Source organism: Podarcis raffonei, chromosome 1 (genome assembly GCF_027172205.1).
Source record: "Podarcis raffonei isolate rPodRaf1 chromosome 1, rPodRaf1.pri, whole genome shotgun sequence".
Taxonomy (NCBI): Eukaryota; Metazoa; Chordata; class Lepidosauria; order Squamata; family Lacertidae; genus Podarcis; species Podarcis raffonei.
The window spans coordinates 31,001,014-31,027,111 of NC_070602.1; the positions used below are offsets into that span (position 1 = coordinate 31,001,014).

The 26,098-nt window shown below is 43.3% G+C and overlaps 1 protein-coding gene across 1 annotated transcript; it reads left to right on the forward strand.

Annotated features, from left to right (window-relative positions):
- Nucleotides 1-25,645, forward strand: NEK9 (NIMA related kinase 9). Its single transcript, XM_053379143.1, has 22 exons — nt 1-647; nt 2,789-2,966; nt 3,638-3,693; nt 5,320-5,390; nt 6,174-6,279; nt 6,869-7,000; nt 7,594-7,704; nt 8,093-8,157; nt 8,460-8,510; nt 9,498-9,690; nt 10,215-10,359; nt 10,954-11,154; nt 11,803-11,849; nt 13,005-13,160; nt 13,528-13,636; nt 14,723-14,884; nt 16,238-16,408; nt 16,588-16,650; nt 17,677-17,867; nt 21,360-21,521; nt 22,271-22,483; nt 23,249-25,645. Exons 1-22 carry the CDS (start codon nt 459-461, stop codon nt 23,369-23,371), a joined length of 2,895 nt encoding a protein of 964 aa, XP_053235118.1. The 5' UTR covers nt 1-458; the 3' UTR covers nt 23,372-25,645.
- Nucleotides 25,646-26,098: the final 453 nt, after the last annotated feature.

Sequence of the window (26,098 nt, forward strand, 5' to 3'; positions counted from 1 at the left end):
GCCGCCTCAGAGGCGCTGCTCCCGCCAGCTCCCCGCGTGGCTCTCCCCTCGGCCTCGCGCCTGGTTCGCCAACGGCCTGTCGCGAACCTCCCTGCCGCGAGGCCGCGCCTGGGCTTGAAGTGGTTCCGGGTCGGGAGAAGCCGCCAACACGGAGCGTAGGGGGCCCGCGGGGCCTCCGGGAAGCCGGTGAAGGAAGGCAAGGGGCAGCCCGAGGGGGGGGGGGGGGACGGGACCCTGCTGCTCGCCTGGTTCTGAGGCCGCGAGAGGGGCGCGCGCGTGCGCACTGCCGGAGCCCCGTGGAATCCGCGGCAGCGTCTGAGGCCACAGCAGGAAGCTGCTGCTGCTGCTGCTGCCCACCGTCTCCCTCGCAGCAGCGGGGCCGCGGCTGGCGCTCGAGCCCTGCGGCAGGGAAGCCTCGGCGCCCCTTTCCTCAGCCCCAGGGCAGGCAGGCAGCAGCCATGTCTCTGGGCGAGTACGAGAGGCACTGCGACTCCATCAACTCCGACTTCGACAACGAGTCTTCCGGCAGGAGCGGCCCCCGGCCTGGCCCTGTCCTAGGCGGCGAGCAAGAGGAGCTGCATTATGCCCCCATCCGTGTCCTGGGCCGGGGCGCCTTCGGAGAGGCCACCTTGTACCGCCGGACCGAGGTAAATCTGCGCCCGCCCCGCCGCCTCCGCCTCGCCCCGCCATTCTTTCCCTCCTCCCATCTGCGGGCGCGTTGGCTGAAGAGGCTCCCCTCCTCCCCCGTTGTTTGAATCCCAGCTCTAACCCCGCGAAGGAGGGCAGCGTTATTGGGCACGAAATGCTCCTTAGATAGCCACCCCCTCGGGGTTCCCTCCCTCCCTTGTCACTGACATATCCTGCAGATGTTCAAAGACGCCAGAGACCCAGCCAGGAAAGCAAGCAAGCAAGCAAACTTTGGCCATGCATCCAAGTAGCGTCTGCGCGAATACTTAGGCTAAAGTGTGAACAATTCTTCAGGGGAGTTGTTCGCAAAGGAAGACACGAGTTAACACTTCGGAAATCACGACGTTGGAAGGGATCATGGGGGGGGGGGTGTCATCTAGTCCAACCCCCTGCAATGCAGGGACTCTTTTCCCCAAGGAGGGGCTTGAACCCACAATATTGAGATAAAGAATCTCATGCTGTACCAACTGAGCTATCACAGGAGGGTAAATGACAAAGCAGTTCTTGATTCTGGAAAGTGTGAGAGCCCCTCAGAAGACATATGCCTCTCTGATAGGGGTTGATCAAATCAGGAGGGTGCAAAACCCAGGAGCTTCTGTTGCGTTAATTTGAACTGGGTGCAATTAGGGCTAAACGACACTTGTTGCTAAATGCCTCATTGGAGTTGTGTGGTTGATTCTTTAACTGAAAATGTCATCTGGTTAATCTGGATATTCATAAGGAAAGGGGTAAACGCTTTTCTCCTGGCCCATGATCTCAACTAAAATTGAAGCTGTTGTTTGGCGTGGGAGAGATGCTTCCATTGATACCAGTTGTTAATTCCCAGTTCTAATTTGGCACTTGGAAGCTGATGGAATTTGGGTAGCTGAAAATGAAATGTGGCACAAGGATGTAGTGGTGATATTTCCTCTCAAACAGCTTCCTGTACAGGGATAAAAAGAATGACAGGATGGAAGAGGGAGAAGGCAGCTGTAGAGCTGCATCATATTTCTGCAAGGATATGCCAGGCATATCATTTACAGTGCACAGAGGCTGATAACAAAGGATAGTCATAGACAGAAAAAACAAGCACAACTTTTAAGGAAAGTGTCTTACACAAGGTTATAAGTGTCGCACCCATATAGACACTAACCTTTGCAGAGCTGGCGAGTCAGTGGTAGAGTTGCCATGTGTTGTTTTTCCAGGACATGTCCTCTTTTTCAGGGGTGAGATTTGAGACAAAATGCATTTATTTGCTTTGAATAGCCATCATAGCATCCTCTTTTTTGCTCTTCAAAATATGGCAACCCTAGTCAGTGCTATATAGATTGTGAAAGGGTACATCTATCATTGGCTTCCTCAGCAAAAAGGCTAACAGGGCCCAGTTAATTTAAAGGACCCGAAGATGTGTAGTTGTGGTTTTTGGAGGTTGAGGTAGAAATGCCCACTTCTGTCACTTTCCAGAATATCAGCCAAACTCTTCCCTTAATATATTTCCATTTTATTAATTGTTTTGCATCATTAACAGTGGTAGGTTATTATTTCTTTATTGATTGACGTAATTTATATACCGCCCTTCAAAGATCTCAGGGCAGTTCACCAGCATTTCCTGCGCGGAAAAGGAAACTTGATGGCACAGTTCAGTCAGTGATATATTTTTAATATGGCATTACAGAGAACCTGAAGGCCCCTGATCACAGATTCTGCTATAGCTTCAGGGAGTTAATTGACTGGCAAGATAAAACCATAGAATGATCAGGAATCTGCTTCAAGGATATAATACTAATTACTCCCAAGTTTTTATATCATTTTTAATATAATGTTGTTGCTGGAATATCTGACAAGTCCTATGAACTAATCAATTCCTGTTAGCGAATTTAGACAGTGTTTGTGTGGAGTTGTGTATGAAATAACAATAACCTTTCTTCTGAAAAGTTTATGCTATTTGATAATTATTCAAAAGGAAGAGAGTGTTAGTTGTAGATAGTGATTTTTGGCATCAGAAATAAGGAAATGCCCACAGAGAATTTTTCAGACTAAATCTGAAAGTGAATGCAAAAAAGATTGATACCTTGTAAGAAATTAAACGTGCATTTAACTAACTAGATTTTTTGTATTCCAGGATGACTCACTTGTAGTGTGGAAGGAAGTGGATCTTACAAGACTGTCAGAAAAAGAACGGCGTGATGCTTTGAATGAGATTGTTATCCTTGCACTTTTGCAACATGACAACATCATTGCCTATTACAATCACTTCATGGATAACACTACACTTCTGATTGAACTGGAATACTGTAATGGTGAGAACTCTTGTAAACAGCAGACATCTCTTCCATCTTAGGTTCTGTGGGGGAAGATGAAATGCAGAATCACTTTGTCTTGTTTATAGATGGCAGGCTTTAGTGACAGTTCTAACACAAACCAGAGTCATCTTGGAGAACTGCCACTTACGTTTTGCAGATACATATTCTAAAATGTATTTGTGGGAAGAAGAAACTTGGGAAGCAGAAATAGCTGAAGGAAAGATGAGGCACTAAATGCTCAATAAATCAGATACAAATCTGCAGAATCTTGCAGGGGAAGCCTGGAAGAGGGCATTCTTTGTGGCAGCCCCTAAGTTATGAAACTCCCTCCCCACAGAGGCGCATCTAGCAACTTCATTATACAGCTTTCAGCAAATAAGAAATACACACCTCTTTGCCTTGGCCTTTGACACCTGAGATGTGCATTTTCAGAACCCACCCTTAAAAAAAAAAAGATGATGATTGTATTTTTTAATTATAAGTTCTTAATACTTTTAAACTGCATTTTGGATTGTTGTAACCTGCCTTGGGATGCTTAGGGTAAAGAGCAGGTGATAGTTATAATAATGAAAAAGCTTGGGGAAATGGCAAATTCCTGGAGGATTTCTGGTAAATGCTAATAGAACATTTACAATCGATAGGTAAGCATTTCTCTCTTTTAATTGCAGGGGGAAATCTCTATGATAAGATCCTGCGGCAGAAAGACAAGTTGTTTGAGGAAGAGGTAACTTGAACAAACTGAGAAGTAACAGAACAGAGTTTAGTACTGTTTGATGTGCCACATTTTCCCAGTATTTATTTCATGCTTATTGCTATAGTATTAGCAAATTGCATCACTTGTGCCAGGAAACAATTAGCCTTTTCCTGGTGTTCCAGTCTTGAACAGAACACTTTGATCCTTCGTTGTTGATCACTTAGCATGAATAAAGATGTTACTTGGGTTTCAGTGGTGTCCAGGTCTTTTGTTCCCTGCCCCCATGGAATGGTATTCTTCTGGGATTGTTCATTAATTTACAAATAATCTTGTAGAATGTTACATTTTATTTGTAAATAAATAAAAAGATTAAGTCTTTTTAAAAATAAAATAGTTAATTAAACAGTTAGTGTAATTTTGAGAACAATTAAAATAGCATAGAAAAGTGAGCAGCAGAATTGCAGTGAAAAAAGTTCTTTAGTAGCAGAACTGTTCTTCACTGTATGACAAGAGTATAGTTAGGGAGCAAGCCTTGCTTGGGAAGGGAGCTCCAGGGTGTAAACACAACCTTTGTAAAGATCTTACTCCTTTCTCTAATGGTACTCGTCTTAGTAAATGAGAGCATGAAGAACAGGGTTGTGCTTAAGGACCTTGTGGAATGGGAAAGTACACATGGGAGGAGGCAGAGGGGTTGCCATGCCGTGGTAATTAGTTCTGTGATTTCACAGTCTTTATCTTTTTTTAGTTTTTTATTTTGGCCTGATATTCAGCCCATATTTCTAAACATGGCTTGTAAGTAGTGCAGTAAGTGTCTATCTGTAGGATTCTTATGCAGAGCAATCCCTGTGCATGTTTACTCAGCATTAAAACCTACTGTGTTCGGTGGTACTTACTGCCAGGTAAGTATATATAGGATTGCAGCCTAACTGTGGTTAGCTATTATTACTAGTTTTCTGTAGGTTCCCCTTGGCTTATTATTAAGAGATTTAAGAATCTGCATGACTACAATTACACAGCAAATCGTAGGATAGCAACTCTAATGTAGAAACTGATTATTCCTGCCAGTATGCTTAGAATTCCAAACTTGCTCTTCCATTTTATATTTTTTAAAAGGAACAAAAGCATTTACATTCTTCAATATCCTTAATCTAATTTTTAAATTTGGTAAGTAGAATAATACATGCAATTACTGATTTTTATTTATTTATAAATTTGTTAGTCATCTTGACAGCAGCTGACAGTGCAATACTTTGCATGTTTATTCAGGAGTAAGTCCCAGTAGTAAGTGTTCAGTTGGGCTTATTCCCTAGTAAGTGCATCTAGAATTAGTGCTCAAAATGATTTAAAGCATTCTAAAAACCATCATATTAAAACAATTAAAAAAGCTAAAACTAAACTCAAAAGCATACAACAAGTGTTTGTAACTGACAGATTCTGGCAGTAGCCTTTACAATTAAACATTTTCATTTGCTGGAATAAACTATATCGTGAAGAGACAAGCACTTGTCATTTTACACCATGGAGACCACGTTATCCTGGAAAGATTACACCTTGAAAAAGATCTCAACACTGAGTTGTTCATATTGGAATAATAAAATTACCTTTCTAAAATAAACTTCCTGCAGTGTTTCCCATGTGAACTCTCTTTCTTTGCAGATGGTAGTGTGGTACCTATTTCAGATTGCATCAGCAGTGAGCTGCATCCACAGGGAAGGAATCCTTCACAGGTAGATGTGATTAATGAAGCTTGGGCTAACTTGTGGCCTAGTGCCTGAAGGTAAAACATGCTTGAGAGTATTGATAGCCTGCTGCTGCAATTACCATTTTACTGTAGTTAGTTTTTCCCTTGCTGCATTTTTTGAGCATCAGCAGTGGTTCCTTTTTAAATGGTCTGTTGTTATTTTTAAATATTTTACTAACAGCATTTTATTTTACTAGGTATTTTATTGTAATTGGTACTTTTATTGTTGTTAACTGCTTAGGGCATTTGATATGATGACAGGGAATAAATATTTATCATAACAAATTGTGGACGGTATTAAATATGCTTGTTCTATCAGTGAAACTTCCCCAGCTGTCCATGTGAGCCTCCCACATGCTCCCTAAATCTGTGGGTTCCTCCAACCCACTGGAGCAGATTGGGGAATGCACTGGGTGCATGTGTGGGGCAGGGAGTTCTGTTACGCAAATGGAAATCCTTGTGCTAATGGAACAAGTGCATTGGATACCATCCTAAAAGTAGAGTAAAGGGAAGCAATCTGATTTGCTTCACTCTTCTTAGCACAGAAATTGGATTTCCTATATTACAGATAATTAAATACCCTAGTGCAGTCTTCCTCAACCTTGGTACCACCAGTTGTTGTAGGGCTACGAAAATCTGTGACATCAGGCGTGGGGAGGAATGAGTTAAATCCTTTCACGGTAACATTAATAAAGGAGGAATAGCAGCATACTGAATCCTACACCTAGTGACTGGAAGAACTACATCACTTTAATGCTTCTTTTTCTAGAGATATAAAGACATTGAATATCTTCCTCACTAAAGCAAATCTTATAAAACTGGGTGACTATGGTTTGGCGAAAAAGCTGAACTCTGAGTACTCGATGGCTGAAACAGTGAGTGTCTGAAACTTTGAAACTAATGCTGTTTGCTTCTTTTCCTACTCCACTTCTGAATTGTCTTGTTAGAAATATAATATATCCTGTTACTTTGTAACCTGCTATTAGCAAATATGTATTCATTCAGATTTCCAACCCTTCAGTTGGGAAGGGCAGCAGATCCAGCCTCCGTGGAGCATTCTTGTAAGTTACCACTACTGCCTCCTTCTCTTCTGCATGCCCACAGCCATGCAGTCATGCTGTTGCTGCCGCACCTGTTTGTCACCCAGAAGCAGGTGGCGTGGGCATGCAGGTGGTAGGTGTGCAGCAGAGGCAGTGGGAGGGTTGGAGTGGCATTTTCTGTTCTGCCTTTAGTGACAAAACAGTATTGGGCCAGCCCAGAAAGAGAATAGAAGATGTCTTATAATCCAGTAGTTAAGTTTTACTTTGCATGCTGAAACACAATATAAGCATGTTTGGGAGATGGGTGTTCTTATAAAAAATGACTAGAAATTAGCACTTGCAGGGAAAACAATGAACTGTGTCTGATCCACTGGTATCAAGGAGTTGGACAGACTATCTCTAACATTTTTGCTCTGTTGTGTAGTTGGTAGGAACCCCGTACTACATGTCTCCAGAGCTCTGCCAGGGAGTAAAATACAACTTCAAATCTGATATCTGGGCAGTTGGTTGTGTTGCCTTTGAGCTCCTCACACTGAAAAGAACTTTTGATGCAACAGTAAGTCACACCTATGCTGGTCACTAACACTACATAATTTCCTTTTGTCATTTTTAATGTTCTGTGTGTGCTTAAGAGAGTGAGAGGGAGCCCCCAGTTGTGAAGAATGTGTTACAGTGAGAGCTGTAGGTCAGTTGGGTGTCTCCTGTTCAGGGATGATTATCATGCTTGAAATTGATGGACCCAAATAACAAGTCCATTGATTTAAGTGGTTCTGAATGTGACTTACTTGGATATCACCCAGTAAATTGTCCCTTGCTGATGTTCTGAGTCTATCTAGAAAGTGTATAGGAGCTGTCTTCTACTGAATCATAAAGTTGCTATATGTAGTTGCTATATGTAGCTTGGTATTTTCTACACAGTGGTTGTCTAGGGTTTCAGGTAGGAGTCTCTTCCAGCCTTACCTGGAGATGCTTGAATTGAATCTAGAACTTTTTGCATGAAAAGCAAATGTTCTGCCACGGAGCTATGTTCCAATAGTACGTAACATCTGAAACAATCAAAGAGAGAGAGAATATAATGCAGATCCACAGGACATCTTCTTAAACAGGTTCTCCAGATGCACTTGAATGATCACACTATTTCCCTTCTAGAATCCCTTGAACCTCTGTGTGAAGATTGTGCAAGGGAACCGGGCAATGGAGGTAGATTCCAGTGTTTATTCTCTGGACCTCATCCACATGGTCCACTCCTGCCTTGATCAGGTTGGTGAGATACAATTTTCTTTCAACTTTGCTGCCTCAGTGACACAACTTCAGAGGAAAGTGGGGTAAATGCCTTGTATTAATTACAAGACTGGATATGTAAGTTTCTGGGCATCCTTGTGTATGGGCTCTGCAGAATGTGTGTTCTTGGCTGCCCAAGATCTGCAGCAGCTTAGAAACTGTTAAAATACCTTTGTATTTGAAGTGAAGAATCTACAGTGGCCTTTAACTTGACACTTTCTGCTAACTTTAATGTTCCGTTGATTCTCTGTGTTTTGGGGAAATGGGTAAAGACCATAAGAATGCGGTTAGTTAATCTGCCCTGAGACTTAATTGTTGAAAAATGATCCCTTTCCTTAGGGAGTGACCTGTCACTCACCTCTTTCAGGATCCTGAGAAGAGGCCGACTGCTGATGAGCTACTTGAGAGTCCCCTTATCAGCAAGCACAGGAGGTAAAGAGTTGTACATTCCTTGGACATGAGCAGGCCATGTTGTTTGGGAGAGAGCTACAGAATCTTGTACAGCCTACTAGTCATGTCAATGCTTCCCACATTCATTCACTTTGGCCATTGACCAATGAGGCACATCTTAGAATCATAGTGTTGGAAGGGACCCTGAGGGCCATCTAGTAGGATTAGGTAGAATTCTTCTGCATGGCATTTAGTGTCTGTTAAGCCTGTTGGAATCCCCTGTCAGAAGTGCTGTAATAATAGATGGTTGCTATTCTTCTTATTGCTTTTTTTTTTCATGGCAGGGAGATGGAAGAGAAAGTTGTGCTGCTTAATGGCCCAAACAAACGACCAAGGTAATGGAGTGTGTGTTGTACAGCGGAATTAAAGGAAATAGGTCCCTAGACGTACTCACCCTTACTTGATTGCTTCACACTTTCAATGTTATCTTTTAGGTAATGCATGAGGCTACCACCTTGCTGAAGCTAAGCGGGTCTGAGTCTGGTCTGCACCTAGATGGGAGACCACCTCCGTACAATGTGTACACTGTCTTGAGTTCCAAAAGGGAAGAAGGCAGCTTCCACTCTTGTTGTAAACTGTGCCCATTCTTCTCTACAGATTTGAATTGGACAGCATCCAACTAAGCAGTTCTGCTAATGCAAGGAGTTAGCTGCGCAGTGGAACTTACCTGCCCACAACTCTTCCTGTTGTGACACTTAAATCTGTTCAGGGGATGCACAAGGAGAAGGTGGGGAAATTCCATTGTGCAGCTAAAAGTCCTTGTGCGCAGCTAGCAGAACTGTTTAGTTGTATGCCACCTATTGACTTGACACCAAACTGCACTTAAAAATACTGCATTGCTGATATTACTACGTTTTTTTCTCTTTAAGATAAAAGCCATTTGCTGTGGAAGATTATCCTTCATGGAATGCTGTAAATTTGCGTGTAACAAAATGTTGATGTTCTAAACAAAGTTGCTGAAGTGTTTGCATATTTTTTTCAGTTTTTAACTGTGAAGCTTCGCTCATGCTACTGTTTCTGGAAATTCAAAAGCCTTGCTTGAGTCATCAAATTGGATTCTGATCTTTATTTGTATGCAGATTGGAGTAATCTTCTTCAACCTTTGTTTATCTAGCCCTAGGTTCCCTGCCTTTAAATTCCTAATGCTGTTTATGTGGCTTCTGAACAACACGAGTACCACTAAGGCTTATATAAATGTTTCTGCCTGGAACCTGGGAATTTAATTTTCTTCCAGCTCGTCTTCTATTTCAGGGCTTCTAAAGCTACTCATGCTAAACAGTGATGACTCTTCATAACTCCCCTATTGACCTCATGTTTTACAGAACAAGCACCATGAACGAGGCTCCTATTGCTGTGGTGACATCACGCACGAGTGAAGTATATGTCTGGGGGGGTGGGAAGTCATCCCCTCAGAAGCTGGATGCCATTAAAAGTGGCTGCAGTGCACGACAGGTCTGTGCAGGAAACACCCATTTTGCAGTGGTTACAGTGGAAAAGGAGCTCTATACTTGGGTGGTAAGTGAAGTGTATGAAAAGTACTTTGGAAAGTTGGATAATGTGTGAAGGCAGTGCAGAATGGATCTTGCATGAGTCATATTTAAGGTGTCACATCACTACTGATTGTCAGTACAGTTGGATATTCCTAGTTAATAAGTTGCAAAAAGTTTGTAAGAGGTGTTACTCCCCATTCAAGAGTTTATGCTGCTTAAGTTCAAGGTCTAAAACATGTACAGGGTTTTTGTTTGTTTGTTTGTTTTGCCCTCTGAATATGGCAGCAGTTATTTCACCTCCAGGAAAACGCCCCAAAGGTTCAGACAAGTGCAGCAACACCCTATAACATGTGAGAGGCTGTTGCTGAAAGAAAAATAGGGCACTCTCCCTGGTGTGTGCATGAAGGTGTACATGGGTCTCTCAGGATCCCAGTTGAAGTATATATAGTTTGTTTCTTGGTTCCTTTGCATCAGACCTGCTAGTAATGCTCCTTGGAGTTCCCAGGATGCATCCTTTACCATCCTTTACCATGCTTCTGCATATTACAGAACATGCAAGGGGGCACCAAATTGCATGGCCAACTGGGACATGGAGACAAAGCCTCCTATCGGCAGCCTAAGCATGTGGAAAAACTGCAGGGCAAAGCCATTCGCCAAGTGTCTTGTGGAGATGACTTTACTGTCTGCATTACAGGTAAGAGACAGGTAAAATGTACCAGCAGATAAATGGTGTGGAAGAACTCAAATGCTATCTTGTTTTTGTTATATGCATTGTAAACCACCCTGTGGTCCCTGGATGAAGGGTGATGCATAAATTTAAAACATAAATAAACAAATAACATATGTATTGGCTGAAAAAGAAAATGACCTTTGCAGCAAGAGAGCATGAAATATTATGGCATAGGTAAATACAGGGAATTGCTGTACTGCTGCACTGGAATTAGTGCAGCTTCCCAAGATCAATATTTATTTCATGTTGCTTTAAACATTTATATATCACCAACATCTATATACAGCATAAAACCAATACAATAAAACACAAACAGATGAGGAAGAAAACATGTTTTAGAGTCAAAAAAGATTCTGCATGGTAACCTCTGTGATATGCATACACGGTGTAGATATGGGGCACCCTATCATTTAGTGGAAGCAGGGCAGGGCACATTAGTCCAAGCATGTAATTGACCCAACTTTATCTAGATAATTAGATAATATGGTAGTCTGGTTTCCCTGTGTTTGAAGGAGTCAGAATCTCTATCTTACTCATTTGTCCCTTCCTTTCATGTAGATGAGGGTCAAGCCTTTGCCTTCGGCTCAGACTACTATGGCTGTATAGGTGTTTCCAAGGCATTTGGTTCTGAGGTTTTGGAGCCCAGGCAGCTGACCGTGTTCCTCAGCAACCCGGTGGAGCAGGTTTCTTGTGGAGATAACCATGTGGCTGTGCTGACCCGAAACAGAGAGGTCTACACGTGGGGCTGTGGTGAATATGGTATGTGGCTTTCTGTCTGCAGTCTCTAATACTGGCAGTAGAGACTGAGGCAAAATGCACACAATAAGAGTCATTCGAAGGAAAAACATGCATGCTCCTTCTCAAGTTTCATTTTATATGGTTGTGAACCACTTAGATGTTTTCTTAAAATCAAATGGTATAATTTTTTGTGTGAAATAAAAATGTAACTACAGTATAATCACAGGCAATTGAGAGGCACTGTTTTGGTAACTGACCGGTGACAGATCCAACTTTTACTGTTATGAAAGACATCAGATTAAATTGGGATCCTTAATTCTGGAAAGATGGATGGTCATATCTATGATATTGGATCTGTGAACGTGAGAAATGAGGCAGCCCTGTTTCCTCAGACTGGACAGTCTGCTTTAAATCTGAAAGTCATTATCTGTAATAGTGTCCTTCAGCCAGGGGCGAAACTAGGCTTTGCTTCACCCAGGTCAAAGACCCAGATTGGCGCGCGCGCACACACAACCCCACGCATTTGTGTACAAACACACAGGTTTGGAGCCTCAATGGCGCCCCTCTAGATGCTTCACTTGGGGCAAAAACCCCAATCCCCCCCCCCATAGCTATGGCACTGCCTTCAGCACTAGGAAATTTCTCATTATTGTCTCTTCTCAATTGCAGGTCGCTTAGGTTTGGATTCAGAAGAGGATCACTGCCTCCCACAGAAGGTAAAACTGACTAGACTTTTGCCATACTTTATGGGCTTCACACAGGTCCACTGTGGCTCTGTTGTGGAGTATGTCCTCTCTTAAGACAGTTTTCTAAAGTTACAATTTCAAGACCACGAATTTGGTACAGTTCAATAATCAATAGGGATAAGCTGGTGGAAGAAAGTAATTCAAAGATCGCTTCTTATTGCGCCTAAGATTTCAGACTAAAACGGCAGAGTGGAAGAAAAGGAGGACCTTTTCTGCCTCCCCACTTCCAGCTACTCTCTGAAGACTGGAGAAGAGACCCTCTTAAGAAAATTAGGGAGGTGGGCAGGGGAAGGCTAGACCAGGGGTCAACAACCTGCGGCCCACAGGCTACAAGTGGCCCTTGGGGGGTTTTTAAACGGCCCATGAGCTGCCCACTCGGTGAGTCCCCGTGTGCTGCGCTAAACCAGCGCAACGCAGAGCAGGGACTCACTTCTGCGGTGCCAGAAATTGTTTCTGCACATGCGCAGACACCAGAAATTGCATCTGCACAGACGCAATCCGGCCCACGGAGCGATCTCCGTGGGAGTGAACCGGCCCAGGCGAGGTAAACCTTGCCGACCCCTCGACTAGACCATGTGAAAAATGAGCATAATATTTTAGTTTCAGTTCATTCATTTACATCTTTGTATTCTTGTTATAAAAGCACCTAGACATTCTGCTGTTGTGTAGGTTTATGGTTCCATTTAGCTCCTAGCTTTCATATCTCAGTTTCTAACTCTGGCCCCACTACTGAGGAGGCACCCTGCCTGCTTCCCTGTTGCTTCACTTCTTGCAGCAAGGGAACCACCAGAAGGCTCTCGGTGCTGGATCTCCTTTCTACCTAGTCCAGATATTATTATATTTGGTCTTCACTTAGGAACATAGGAGCCTTATCAAACCAGGTCGGAGTATTTGTCCAATTTGCCCAGAATTATTTACTCTTGCTATCAGCAGGTCTCCAAGGTTTTAAGCAGAGGTCTTTCATGTCACCTGCTACTCCATCCTTTTTTAAAAGTGGAGGTTCTAAGGATTGCATTGGGACTTTGTTCATACAAAGCATCTACTCTGCTATTGAACTAAAATTTCTCTTACTTGTTGACTCTGCAGTACTCTGTTGCAAGGATGTATCATGTTTCTCCTCTATAGGTAGAAATTCAGAAGACTTCCAATATTGTTTCAGTCCAGTGCGGCAGTGATGGAACCTTCCTACTCACACAGGCAGGCAAGGTTTTGGCTTGCGGTCTGAATGAGTTCAACAAACTGGCCCTGAACCAATGCACTTCAGGGATCATTAATCACGACGTGAGTAGTAATTTTCAAATTGCGTGGGAAATAAAGTTCTGGAAGTAGCAAACACGTATCTATTAATAAAAATGAATTTATTTTCAATAATCATTAATAAATGAAACATAACATATTTATTGAGTACTAGATTGGAGCCATAGAAGGAAAAGAAAAACTAATGTGATATACCACGCTTGGCAGTAGGCTGCTTTCAGTTTTGTGTGGTACATTCAGCTACAGGTTGGGTGTATTTGAGCAGTCTGTACAAGAAAATAGAATTTGATCTAGGCAAAAATTGTTTGCTTTGGAAGGACTTGTATGATACTATGGCTTAGTGATGCACCACATGGACAGATTTGTTGGACCGTCTGCTCTCTTCCCTTAGGCTTACCAAGAAATTCCATACACCACCTGCTTCACTTTGGCCAAGAAACTCTCCTTCTACAAAGTTCGCACCATTGCCCCAGGAAAGACACACACAGCTGCCATAGATGGTGAGATCTAATCCCATTGTAATTGTATTTTATTCTTACAAAATAAAATCTGTAAAATACCGTATTTTTCGTTCTATAGGGCGCACCGGCCCATAGGACGCACCTCGTTTTTTGGGGGGGGAAATGAATAAAAAAAATTTATTTCCCCCCCCCAGCCGCGGCTGCCGCCCCAAGCCTTGCACACGCCTGCACGGGGCACCCTCCGGAGGGCTCCTCCGCGTGCTTCGGGCTGCAGGCTGCGTAAGGCTTGCAGACACTCACGCGAAGCACAGGGAGCCCTCCGGAGGGCTCCGCCTGCTTCGGACGGCAGGCTGCCGCCCCAAGCCTCGCGCGCCCGGCAGGAGCTCCTGCCGGGCGCGCAAGGCTTGCAGACACTCGCCCAAAACACGGGGAGCCCTCCAGAGGGCTCCGCGTGCTTCAGGCTGCAGGCTGCCACCCCAAGCCACCCCAAGCCTCGCGCACCCGGCGGGACCTCCCACCAGGCGCGTAAGGCTTGCAGACACTCGCCCGAAGCACAGGGAGCCCTCCGGAGGGCTCCGCGTGCTTCGGGCTGCAGGCTGCCGCCCCAAGCCTCGCGCGCCGGGCGGGACCTCCCGCCGGGCGCGCAAGGCTTGCAGACACTCGCCTGAAGCACGGGGTACTTGGGGTGGGGGGGTGCTTAATGGCCCAAACAAACGACGAGGGTAATGGATTGAGTGTTGAAGAGTGGAATTAAAGTATGTTTCTACATCAGAATCTGTTCATCACATCCCTCACGAACATAGATCCGTTTGCGACTGGAAAACATTGTAAATTAATAAAGTACAGACTTGTTAAAATTAGTGCACCCTTGCATTTAGCACTGTATTTTAAATCTGCTGTTTCAAAATTTAAGCTCTGCAAACTATTCGAGGTTTATTGAACAGGACCAAAGCTGACTTTGAAATTAGTTTCTGTTCCACATTAGTAAAAAAATCTGAAACCTGAGAATTACCAGTGATGTAGCAAACCCAACTATCAGATAAAGAGGAAGCCTGTCTCGTTCTCCAATAGAGCTTAGCCATGGATGTGGTATCCACAATGAGCCTTGTTCTTCTTTTCTTTCAGAACGGGGTCGTTTGCTTACCTTTGGCTCCAACAAGTGTGGGCAGCTGGGTGTTGGAGACTATAAGAAACGTCTGGGTATTAATCTGCTAGGAGGACCTCTTGGGGGGAAGCAGGTCATCAGGGTTTCCTGCGGTGATGAGTTCACTATAGCTGCTACTGATGGTGAGTGTTGGGGCTGGTGAGTTGGCCATGATTTTTTGTAAGCAGCATCTACAGAGGGCCAAGGGTGGCTACCTACAGTATTGGATGAGAATAACATCCCGACTGATTTGCATTAGAGCAGAGGAACTTTGCTGTCTAGCAATAATGGTAGTAAAGCAACACAAAACATAATGTTCCTGCAGGAGTGCCATATGCTGGTGGTTGGGAACCTGTGGCCTAAGTAGGCCTGCCAGACCTCTCCCATTTGGCTTGCCAAGCTGTTTTGTGCAAGCTACACGCACCTGTCAAACATCCGATGACCTGTGATGTCAGGTGTGAGGCAGTAAAAGGAATATCTAATCTTCATTCTAAGCACTACAGCACTAAGATTGGAGATAAGCCCTCTGGCTACTCATTGACAATAAAAGGCAGTCTTCCCCTTTACTGCCGCTGTAATTCTGGGGTGAGGGTAGAAATGCTGCCTTCTGTCTTTTACTGTTAAGAGATAGCTCTGCCTGATCTTTATCTTCATATCTTTGTGCGAAACAACATATATCCAAGATTGGAGATAAACCATCTGTCTGCTCTTTCTCTAAAGAACAAGTAGAGAGCCTGTCTCCAACCTTAGTGCTGTGGTGCTTAGCACTAATAAAGGGTGATAAAATCCCTAATCGTCTGTTAAATTAAGGCAGAGGGATCTTTCCAGCCACCCCTTCCAAGAACTGGAGTGGAGATAGTTAGAAATGCTGAGTGCATGTGCATGCATGATGCGTACCTGGCGTGAGAGTGCATGTATGAGTACAGTGGTACCTCTGGTTACGTATTTAATACGTTCCGGAGGTCTGTTCTTAACCTGAAACTGTTCTTAACCTGAGGTACCATTTTAGCTAATGGGGCCTCCTGCTGCTGCCGCGCGATTTCTGTTCTCATCCTGAAGCAAAGTTCTTAACCTGAGGTACTATTTCTGGGTTAGCAGAGTCTGTAACCTGAATCATATATAACCTGAAGCATATGTAACGCGAGGTGCCACTGTATATTACTGCATGTATGTATATGCATGTGAGAAGTTGAGAGGTGTCTGGTGTATGTGTTTCAATGGGGGATTAGAGGTACATGCATTTGTCTTTTCTGAGGAGTTCTTCCACCCACCCACCATTGGAATGACGCTCCCAGAATACTGGGCAAGTGCCAGTCTGGCCCCTCGCGGAAAATAGGTTCTCAACCCCTGTCTCCTGGTGTTCTTCTAGACTGCATTATTAAAATTTCAACTGAAGGTGAGCCATTTGAGTGGAATGAAATGCAGCTGTATAGGAATCCTTGAAAGGCAGTTTGGAGTGTTTGACTTGAGACTAATAACACTTTTCTCTTCCCCAGATAACCATATCTTTGCCTGGGGTAATGGTGGAAATGGCCGTTTAGCAATGACACCAACAGAAAGGGCTCATAGTTCTGATATTTGTACATCATGGCCTCGGCCCATTTTTGGTTCCCTGCATTATGTCCCAGATTTATCTTGCCGTGGCTGGCACACCATCATAATTGTTGGTGAGTATTAAAAAGTTGGGAAACGGGAGCCTATTCAGGAATACTTGTCTTCTCGAATCATAAGGGAAATGTAAAATGTAACAAGTTCACTGGAAGAGTAGGTGATAACCTTTCTAAGGAAATAGGTCAGCATGTTTTTGGAACCTTCATCTGAGAAAATTTTCCTACTTTCTCTCCAGAAAAAGTTATAAATTCTAAAACCATCCTCCGCTCCAGTAGCAGTGGCCTCTCAATTGGGACTGGTAAGTAATCAGGCTTTTAATAATAGGCCAAAGCTGGGAAAACACCAACTAGGCTTTAGGAAGGAGGTGGGAGGACTCTAGGACCTTGTCAGAGCCCTCTTACCTCTTTCCCCAAGCCCAGTGCCTTGCTTATCTGGCTTTGGGAAGGCAGCATGAGGGCTGGGCGGGGTGTGGGTGTGATGTTGCCAAGAGCCACCAAAGAGGCCTCAATGGCTGCATGTGGCTCTCAGGCCATCTTGCCTGCTGCTTGATGGACCAAATGGGCCGACTCAGTGTACCTTCATTCCTATCTGAAAACCTCATCTTGACCTAGCCCATCCGTTTCTTTTTTAAAACTCCTCAGGTAGATTATTCTACTTTTGTAGCTTATTCTTTCCCCCCATTTCATACATCGGAGAGCACAAAGGTTCTTTTCCTTGACTAACCTGGTTCGGCCCACCTGGTTGAATCAGTAGATGGGAGAACTAGTCTAAGAAGATGGATAAGTGGTATTGCCAGAAAAGAAAAAGATGGTGAAAGTTAAAGTTGGGGAAGAGGCACAGGGTTGATAAAATAAGTCTCTTCCTATTACATTTGAAATAATAATGGTTTGTAGGCAAATGTCTGATAATATATAGTAGGTTTATCTATCACAAAAATCTAAGGGGTTTGCATTTCCAGAAAGTGGTAACTTTTGGCTCAGCGTAAGCTACTGTAAGTCTCCAGTGAATTAGTTTCTTTCCCCCTCCACGCCGCCCACAACCGGTGTATGGACATTAGTATAATTTATTACAATTGCCCAAAATTGTGTGTCTAGTAAAAAATAATTCCAAACCTTTTGGGGTATATGTGTGTATGTTCTGAATGTGCCCAGGATCCTATGTGAGCTGATGTACCTGAGTCTCATATGTTGTTTACTGTTGGATTATCTTCTCTTTGCATCACCATTCTGAGGTCTGACAAGACCTGCATTCCCAAGGCTGAAAATGCTCCTGAGCAAACAAGGGAAATATTTAAGGATTTTAATACTCTACCCATTTCTGCTAGTGGCCCAAAGCTCTACAGCTGAAGGAGGAGAAGAGGAGGAAAGCGAGCGGGACGCTGAGACCCCTGACCCCAGCAGAGGTTTCCGAGGAACCATGGAAGCAGACCATGGGATGGGGGATCGGATTAGTGCAACAGAAGCAGTTGCAGACAGCAGTTCTGCCAGTAGCTCCTGCCCTAGCTGGTTACGCAAGGTAACAATTTCTATCTCACCTAAAGCAAAGTGGGTACAGGAAAACTGAATAGCATTTTCCCAATAAAGGTGGAGAATTTTTGGGTGAGAGGTTTCTCCTTGAAGTTTAGTTGAATTTTGGAATCATAGAACTTCAGAATCATAGAATTGTAGAGTTGGAAGGGACCCTAAGGATAATCTACCGTATTTTTCGCTCCATAGGGCGCACCTGACCATAGGGCGCACCTAGTTCTTAGAGGAGGAAAATACGGAAAAAAATATTCTGAATCAAATGTAGCACTAAACTATTTAAAGCAGCAAAGCAGGTGGCTCCTGTCCGCTTTGCTGCTTTAAATCGAGCCTCAGAGGAGGGTAGGAAGGGGAACCATGGCTTATCTAAGTCCAGTTAATAATGCTAAGTCTGACTTATGGCCATCGAGATTAGCCTGGCCGTCTCAGTGGAAATCTGGGGTGGACTTTCAGTGGTCAAAGTGTGGTTGTGTCTTCCTGCCCAGCATCTATTTCCTGCCATCTTTCCCCCCTGCACCCCCGCACCCTGCTTCGAGGGAAGGAAGCGGAGCCATGGATCCTCTGCTCGCAACTGCAGTGGATTCCCTCCACTTTGAAGCAGGAAAGTGGGAGAGGAGCTGCTTACACGAGTGTAAGCTGCTCCCCTCCCACTTTGCTGCTTCAAAGGGAGCCCAGGAGGAGGGAATCCGCTGCAGCCGCAAGCAGCGGAGGATCCATGGTCCCCTTCCTTCCCTCTTCCGTAGTTGCTTTGAAGCAGGAAAGTGGGAGAGGAGCTGCTTACACGAGTGTAAGCTGCTCCCCTCCCACATTGCCGCTTCAAAGGGAGCCCGGGAGGAGGGAATATGCTGCAGCTTCCCCCACCTACCGCAGAAGCCGCGCGCTCTTTAACGGGGCTCCGCGGCTTCTTCTGGCTTTTGTAGGAGGTGGGGGGATTCCCCCACCTCGTAGAAAAGCCCGCAGGAGCCGCGCAGCCTTTAAAGAGGGCGCCGCTCTTGGGGGCTTTTCCCCGAGGAGGGAGAAGGGACTGATGCGGCCAGTCAGTCCCTTCTCCCTCCTGGGGAAAAGCCCGCAAAAGCGCACGAAGCTTGTGTGCGGCTCTTGGAGGCTTTTCCCGCCTGCCTCCCCCCTGCATTCGCTCCATAGGATGCACACACATTTTCCCTTGCTTTTTAGGAGGGAAAAAGTGCGTCCTATGGTGCGAAAAATACGGTAGTTCATGCCCCTGCGGTGTAGGAATCGCAACTAAAGAATCCCTGATAGGTGCCCATCCAACCTCTGTTTTAAAATCTCCAGTGAAGGAGAGTCTCCCATGTTCTGAAGTCGTCTGCTCCTTTTTCAAATAGCTCTTACTGGCAGAAAGTTCTTCCGAATGTTCTTTTCTTGGCAAATCATAAAAACACCATGGTAAATTTTGCCTCTGTTCCGGAATCACTTCTAAGGGCGTAGTTTGAATAGCTTTGTAGGTGGGGCTTTTCAGGTAACAGACTCACTTCAGAAGAAGGAAGAGAAACCTTGATTAGAAGGATGATCGGTTTGAATTCCAAACCCATAATTTTACAATGTATACCACTTGGAGTGTTTTGTGATTTAGCAGTGAATAAATATTTCTAATTAAAACAAATAAACAAGAAATGGGCTCAGAAATCCAGATTCAAAGTTTGAGAGATTAAGATTAAAGTAGAAACCATTTTAAACTGTCTTTGGCATTTTGTTTATATTTTCCTTTTCATGATGTGCTTTTATATCATTTTGTTTGTAAATGCCCTGAAAGTTGATGTTGAAAGTTGATATAAAATTCCTTTTTCCCATTCTGATTAGCTTCTAGTAAAAATAACTGAGCTGAAGCAAGTTAAAGCTACAATATATCCCATCTAGCCTTTTGTATCAATGAGATCTCTTTTTATCCAGTGCCTGTTCTTCTATACCTCATGTTATGTTTGCTTCACATTGCGGCTTTTCAGGTTACAAACGCAGCAAACCTGGAAGTGTTTACTTCGGGGTTCGCTGTGCGCGCATGCGCAGAAGCGACCTGCATTCTTTGCGCATGCACAGAAGCGCTCTTGCGCTTTGCTCATGCGCAGTAGCGGCACTCTACTCACTGACTTTTCGGGGTATGAAAGGCACCCTGAAACGGGTCACATTTGTAAGTAGAGGTACCACTGTATAGTCGTGCCTCGGAAGTTGAACACCTTGCAAGATTAACGTTTTGGCTCCCAAACACCGTAAACCAATTGTTCCGCGTTCCTTGGAACCTGAATGTCCGCCGTTCCTGCAACCAATTGAAAGCCACGCCTTGGTTCCCGAACGTATTGGAAGTTGAACGGACTTCCAAAACGGATTCTGTTTGACTTCAGAGGTACGACTATAATGCTAAAAAAGGTTCTGAAGCAGTTAAAAACATAACCATTTCAGATAATTTTCCTTAGTTTATAGATAAGTACCAAAACCCTAAAAAGCGGCATAGAAACAAGAAAATAGTTTTGTAGGACTGCATAGATTAGTTCATAATGTGTAGGATACATTTTGTTGACCTCCCTTGTAAAATTGAACAGCAGGATAAGTAAGTGAAATGCAAGTAAAACTGGCAGAGCCTAAAATTTAATATCAGCCCATCATTGCTGCAATACCAAAGTCTTTCTTTCACAGATAAATCCACACATATCAGAGCATGGTTTGCCATTGTTGGACAGCAGTCGATTGTAAGTGCCAATGAAACAAACATTATGAAATCTGGCAGTCATTTGCATCCTGACACTGAACAAAGCTTATCCACTGAATCATCCCAAAGAAAATATTATTGGGGCAGAAACCCAAACTATCAAGATTCTGCCTCAAATAGGCAGGTACAGCTCATCAGTTCTGCCACTTCTATTGAATTCAGTCTGTCACTAAGAATAGAAGGATACATATTGCAAGAACACATAATTTCTCTCTGTTACATTCAATGACACATGCTATATTTTGGTGGAATAGCACGAAGACAAGTAGAACAGAAAGGAGACAGGCTCCAGTGTTTACTGGAATAAGATGTTCATTTAGCTCAATGTGTTCCAGAGAAAAAACTCCTTTGTCAGAAGCTATAAGCAAAGATAAATATAAGAATAAAGGACGTTGTTATTGCATCATAAAATCACAAAACCTTGTAAAAATTAAAAATACATAAATTCAGAAAATCTAAAGATATAAATCAAAAAATTGTTACACTCTTAACAAAGTTTGGAAACATGTGAACTGTGCATCGGTAAATCTTAATAAACCACCACATGTTTGACTCTTAGAGCCATTAACTGCAGTGTGAATCACACTGTGGCTATTTTCTAAACAGAAAGAGAATACCACCTGTGTTCCTTTTCTATATTCCTCAGATTGCAGCAAAGGTAGATAAGAAAGTGAAGAAAATCTGACATTGTTCTCTCTCTCTCTCTCTCTCTCTCTCTCTCTCTCTCTCTCTCTCTCTCCTCTCTCTCTGTATGTGTGTAACCAGGAGCTGGAGAATGCAGAGTTCATCCCCATGCCTGAAAACCCCTCTCTTGTGAGCCTAGCCTCTTCAGAATCTGACAAAGAAACTCTTCCCTACAATGAGCTTAAGGGGCTGCACTTGGCTTCACCCACACATGTTGATAACAAGTCTGAAGCAGGATCTTGGGTAATGTAAATTGCTAAACATATGGAACTCTTCAAGACAGTTTGAGGCTGATGGTAGAAATAGGATGCAAGGATAATAATTCAGACTGGTATAAATACAGACTTTACATGGGAAAGAGAGATAGTACATAGGAGAGGATGTAGTCTTTTCATTTCTGAATAGTGGATAACAGTGAGAAATTAATCCCAGCAGCAATTGATTTAGCAAGGAGACAGATTGCTGAGAATTAAACTGATGCTGTTTAAGGGCTTCATAATTTAATTTACCTCGCCCTAAGGAGCACCTTTGGTAAGGCACTTTTTTACCCTTCATTTCAAGAAATCAGATTATGGTTGAGGAGGAGAATTAAAGAAAGAAAACATCTCAAGAAACAGGTACAGCTGTGGGAAAGGATGTAGTCTTAACCTACCCAGTCTCAAAATAGAGTGCATATGACATTTGCAGCTACAGATTTGACAATGATTTCTCTAGGAGCTAATATTTCAGTACATCACTTATTCAAGAATTCTGCTTCCATTATTTAGTATTAAATTCTCAGTACTTTTGCTCTCATCTTCTACCCATGGCTTGCTGCAAGTATAGGCTTTGAAAATTTTCCACATTGTACATAGATATACAGGGTGAGTCCTTTAAAAGAGGGCCTGTGGATACAGAGTACACATGTTCCACGGGGCCTCTTTTAAAAGACTCACCCTGTATATGTACATACAAACAAGCTCATTCCCGAATCTCCTGTCTTTCTTGTGCAGCGGCAACCCTTGGATTCAGCAGAGCCCTGTAGTGGGCAGAAGACATTTGGGGTACCAACTGCATGCAAATGCAGTTTGCTGCAGACTGAAGTGGAACGTCTGCATGGCTTAATATCAAAGTGTTTGGCTGACCAGCAGATGCTGCAGCAACAAACCAACCGTCTCAGTGCCCAGCTCCAGAGTCTCTCCAGGAGGACAGAAGGGTCACAGCGGGTAAGGTTTCCATTGTGAGAAGGATGACATATTAAATGCTGGAGTAATTCCTAATGTTCCTGTAGTTCTGTGGAATTGGTGCTGAGATCTAGATTAAGAGAAGTTAGGCTGTAGCAGCCAGTTGATAAAGTTGGATGCAAGCTAACAGAGACGCAGAACGTGTGGCTTATACTGCAGTAATCCAGTAGCTTCAGACAACCTTGGGCTTGTTGGATTTGTGGCTAGGAATTGTTGACTGTAATATAGTGATGACTGTTTTGTTGGAAGGCTGGAGGATGCCTGACTCTACATTTACCAGCAGCATTTGGGGATGCTAGTGTTGGCTTAACCTAGAAACAAATGGGGTCTCTCTTACATCACTCCACTTTTATTTCTCTTCCCCTGCCTGAAGACCCCTGGAGGCTGATAATGGGGAAAAAGTTGATTATTAAAACATACTTGTTTTTCCTTTCAGTTGGTCATCCCATGTCTGGAGTGTAACTTGAGCTCTGTTAGCTAATAGTAGAGGCAGACTGCCCCCCGTAAATATGTTCCAGATTAGCAGGTCTCTGGGAAGCAGCAGATTTTTTAATAACACTTCCTTGGCAGTCTGAGCAGATGGTTGTTTGACTCTAAACCTCACTATTCTATTCTTTGTACATGTGTGCAATAACCGAATGCAGCAGACATGGTTTAACTGAACAGCCAAGTGACAGAGTTCATGTGCAATATATAATGTGTTTCTTTATTCTATCAGGAGTAACTTTTGTTTGTTTGTCTGGGCAGCTTGAGGCTCATTCCAAAGCCACACAAACATCCAAGGAAGAGATGGAAGCAGATCCAAAGCCTGACTTGGATTCTGACTCCTGGTGTCTCCTGGGAACTGACTCATGCCGCTTCAGCCTGTAGTCTTTTAAGTTCACTGGAATCTATCCAATTTCACAGCACACTAACTTGAATGAAGAGAGCAGGTTTCCTGGCTTCAGGTCCTTTGTGAACAAGAAGGTCAGGGTCTTCACAGCGTCCATGTATGCAAGAGGGGAAGCTCCTTCCTAAGCTATGAACCTAGGAGGACATTTAGAGAAAGGCAGAGCCCAAAGTTCAAGCCAGGGTCTGTTCAGACATCAGCAGCCTGCCCTCTCTATAAATACATTATCTCAGTCTGCCCTTGAGGTCAGGTAGCCACACCGCAGGAATGCTCCAATAGCATGTCCTTAATCCCCCCCCCAACTTTGCAAAGGCAGTATTGAGCCCTGACACATCATCTTCTGGCGACTGAAAAAGGAAAGAAAATGTATACCAACAATAACAGTCAAACTGTCATGCTCCAAGTTGCTTTCAACCTAAAGTCAAAGGGCAGGACATCAGCTTTGTAGGAGGGGAAGCATTGGAAAAATACTACTCTGAAGGTGGAAACAGAGAAAATCTGTCTTTCACTGCAGATGCATTTCTGGTTATATTTCCTCCAATCTGTACAGAAGGTGTTTTTAACTTTTAACTGAAGGGATGTTAGGGAGAGGATCTCTGTCACCCTTTTCTTAGCACTTCTAGGTACGGTTCTGATACATTTTTTTTAAAAAAATGACTGTATTTTCCAGTTATCTAAGGAGTCTGTAGTTCTAGAGTTCACAACAATTATTTTTCAAGCCAGCCAAGGACTACGTGAAATTGAAATTGGACACACAACTTATTTGCTTCTTCTTTTCATCTTAGTTTGAGTACTGGAGTGAGTTGTTGAAAGCCTCTTGGCTTTGCGCCCCTTCTGCAAATCGGTATTTTCATTTCCTGTCTAATGCTTGACGAAGCTGGAAGAAAGCAGTGTCAGCTTTAATAATTTATCCAAATAAATTACTTAGAACCATAGACTTGGTAGAGTTGGAAAGGACCATGAGGGTCATCTTGTCCAACCCACAACCTTGAGATTAAGTCTCATGCTCTACCAACTGAGCTATCTTGGCTTGTAATAGACTAACATATACCAATTCAAAGCTTTCTAGTTTAATCAGTTCTAAACTGTATATAAGGGAACTCTGAAGATAGAGTTTCTGCTTTTCACCTTAAAGATGAAATTGATACTTTCGCTAAATGGTGTAATTGGCATAATTGTGATTCCTGGGAGCCACTTCTGCATACTCCCCACCCTGGAGTGGAATTCCCACAGTTCCTTATTTAAGAAAATAATACCCTAATCTAACTTTTGTGAACAGTTACTGTATCTATTTTGTGTCCCTTATCTTTTATTTGCTAGTCATAGATGGAGTTTACAATCTTCCATTCACTTGTCTCTAATATCCCCTTATGCACTTTTCTCTTCTAGAACTATTATCAGACTGATAAACATTTTCTGGCTGGAAACAGGTGCTAGAGTATCCTACCCTAATAGTTTCATTGTTGAGGAGTTACCTGGTTCTTCTCCAAATACTGTCTTGGAACTGACTTAGATACCATTTTTTCTTCTGTTCAGCCCCAAGAATAGTGTTGGTATGCCTTTCCTTACTGTTGGTGGAGGAAGGAGAAGAGCTTGAATATAAAATACCAAATGAACCGTAGGTTATTGTGTTATTTGATCGATAATCTTGTCTCCAAAAGTATTGGAGCAGTTTTATTATTTTTATATGAGAATGCTGTTGTGGCTGTAGAGACTGTCCTGTTATAAAGTAGGAACTAAGAGAGAATGAACTCTTGGATATTGTCCAGCAAGGAATTGCTGAGCAAATGGGAGTTGCTCCGTGTTACATGTTTGGTAAGTGAAATGCACAGACAATTTCCCCCTTGGATCTTGTGGAGTACTAGATACTATAATGAGGATGATCTGTGCTCCACAGCAATATATGTATGTGCCTTAGGATTCACGCTGTTCAAGCTGTGCCTGTTACAGACCATAATATATGCACCAACCCTGCTATGCAACCAAAGAAGCAGTTTAAACACATATCTTGCCCTAGGCTAGAGGGCAAATGGGCCAGGTGTGCCTTTGAGCAGTTTCAGACCCATTTCTTTCAGCAGTGCTAGCTCTGTAGATGTCAGTCTCTTGCTAGCATTGCTGTTAATTTGTTATAATGGAATGTGAAACATGCCTGCACTGACACTCTAGTTGAAAACTAGTTTGTCATTATCTATTTTTTGAAAGGTTCAATGGTGGAATGGTTTGACGTTTTCTGTTTAAATAAATGTTGACACTCATTTGCCTTGTGTGTTCTGAATTTTTCTAATAGAAATGAGATAATGTATGCTTACTTGTAGCTCAAGTACAGATCCATGATTTCAGCATCAACTCTGGACTTCTCATCTTGCTTGAATGGAACAAACTTTTTTTCCATTACTCGGTTGTACACTTGCAGTCATCAGAAATGTTAGGACGAATGTCTTGCGCTTTCAGTGACAGAGCTTGCCTCTAGTTTTGTTTAGCCCCCCCCCCCCCCGCAAGGCACATCTTAAAATCTCTACAACTTTGGCTCTACAGAATTAGCTATCATCACTCATATTTTTCGTCATGTGAATTTCGTTAGCAATATCAGCTTTATTTGCCATCAGTAACCAGTGCACTAAGAAGACAGGGATAGCACACACTGGTTAGAAATATGATAACTTGCTGTTGAGAGGTGGATATGTATCTTTGAGTCTGGAACAACTAAT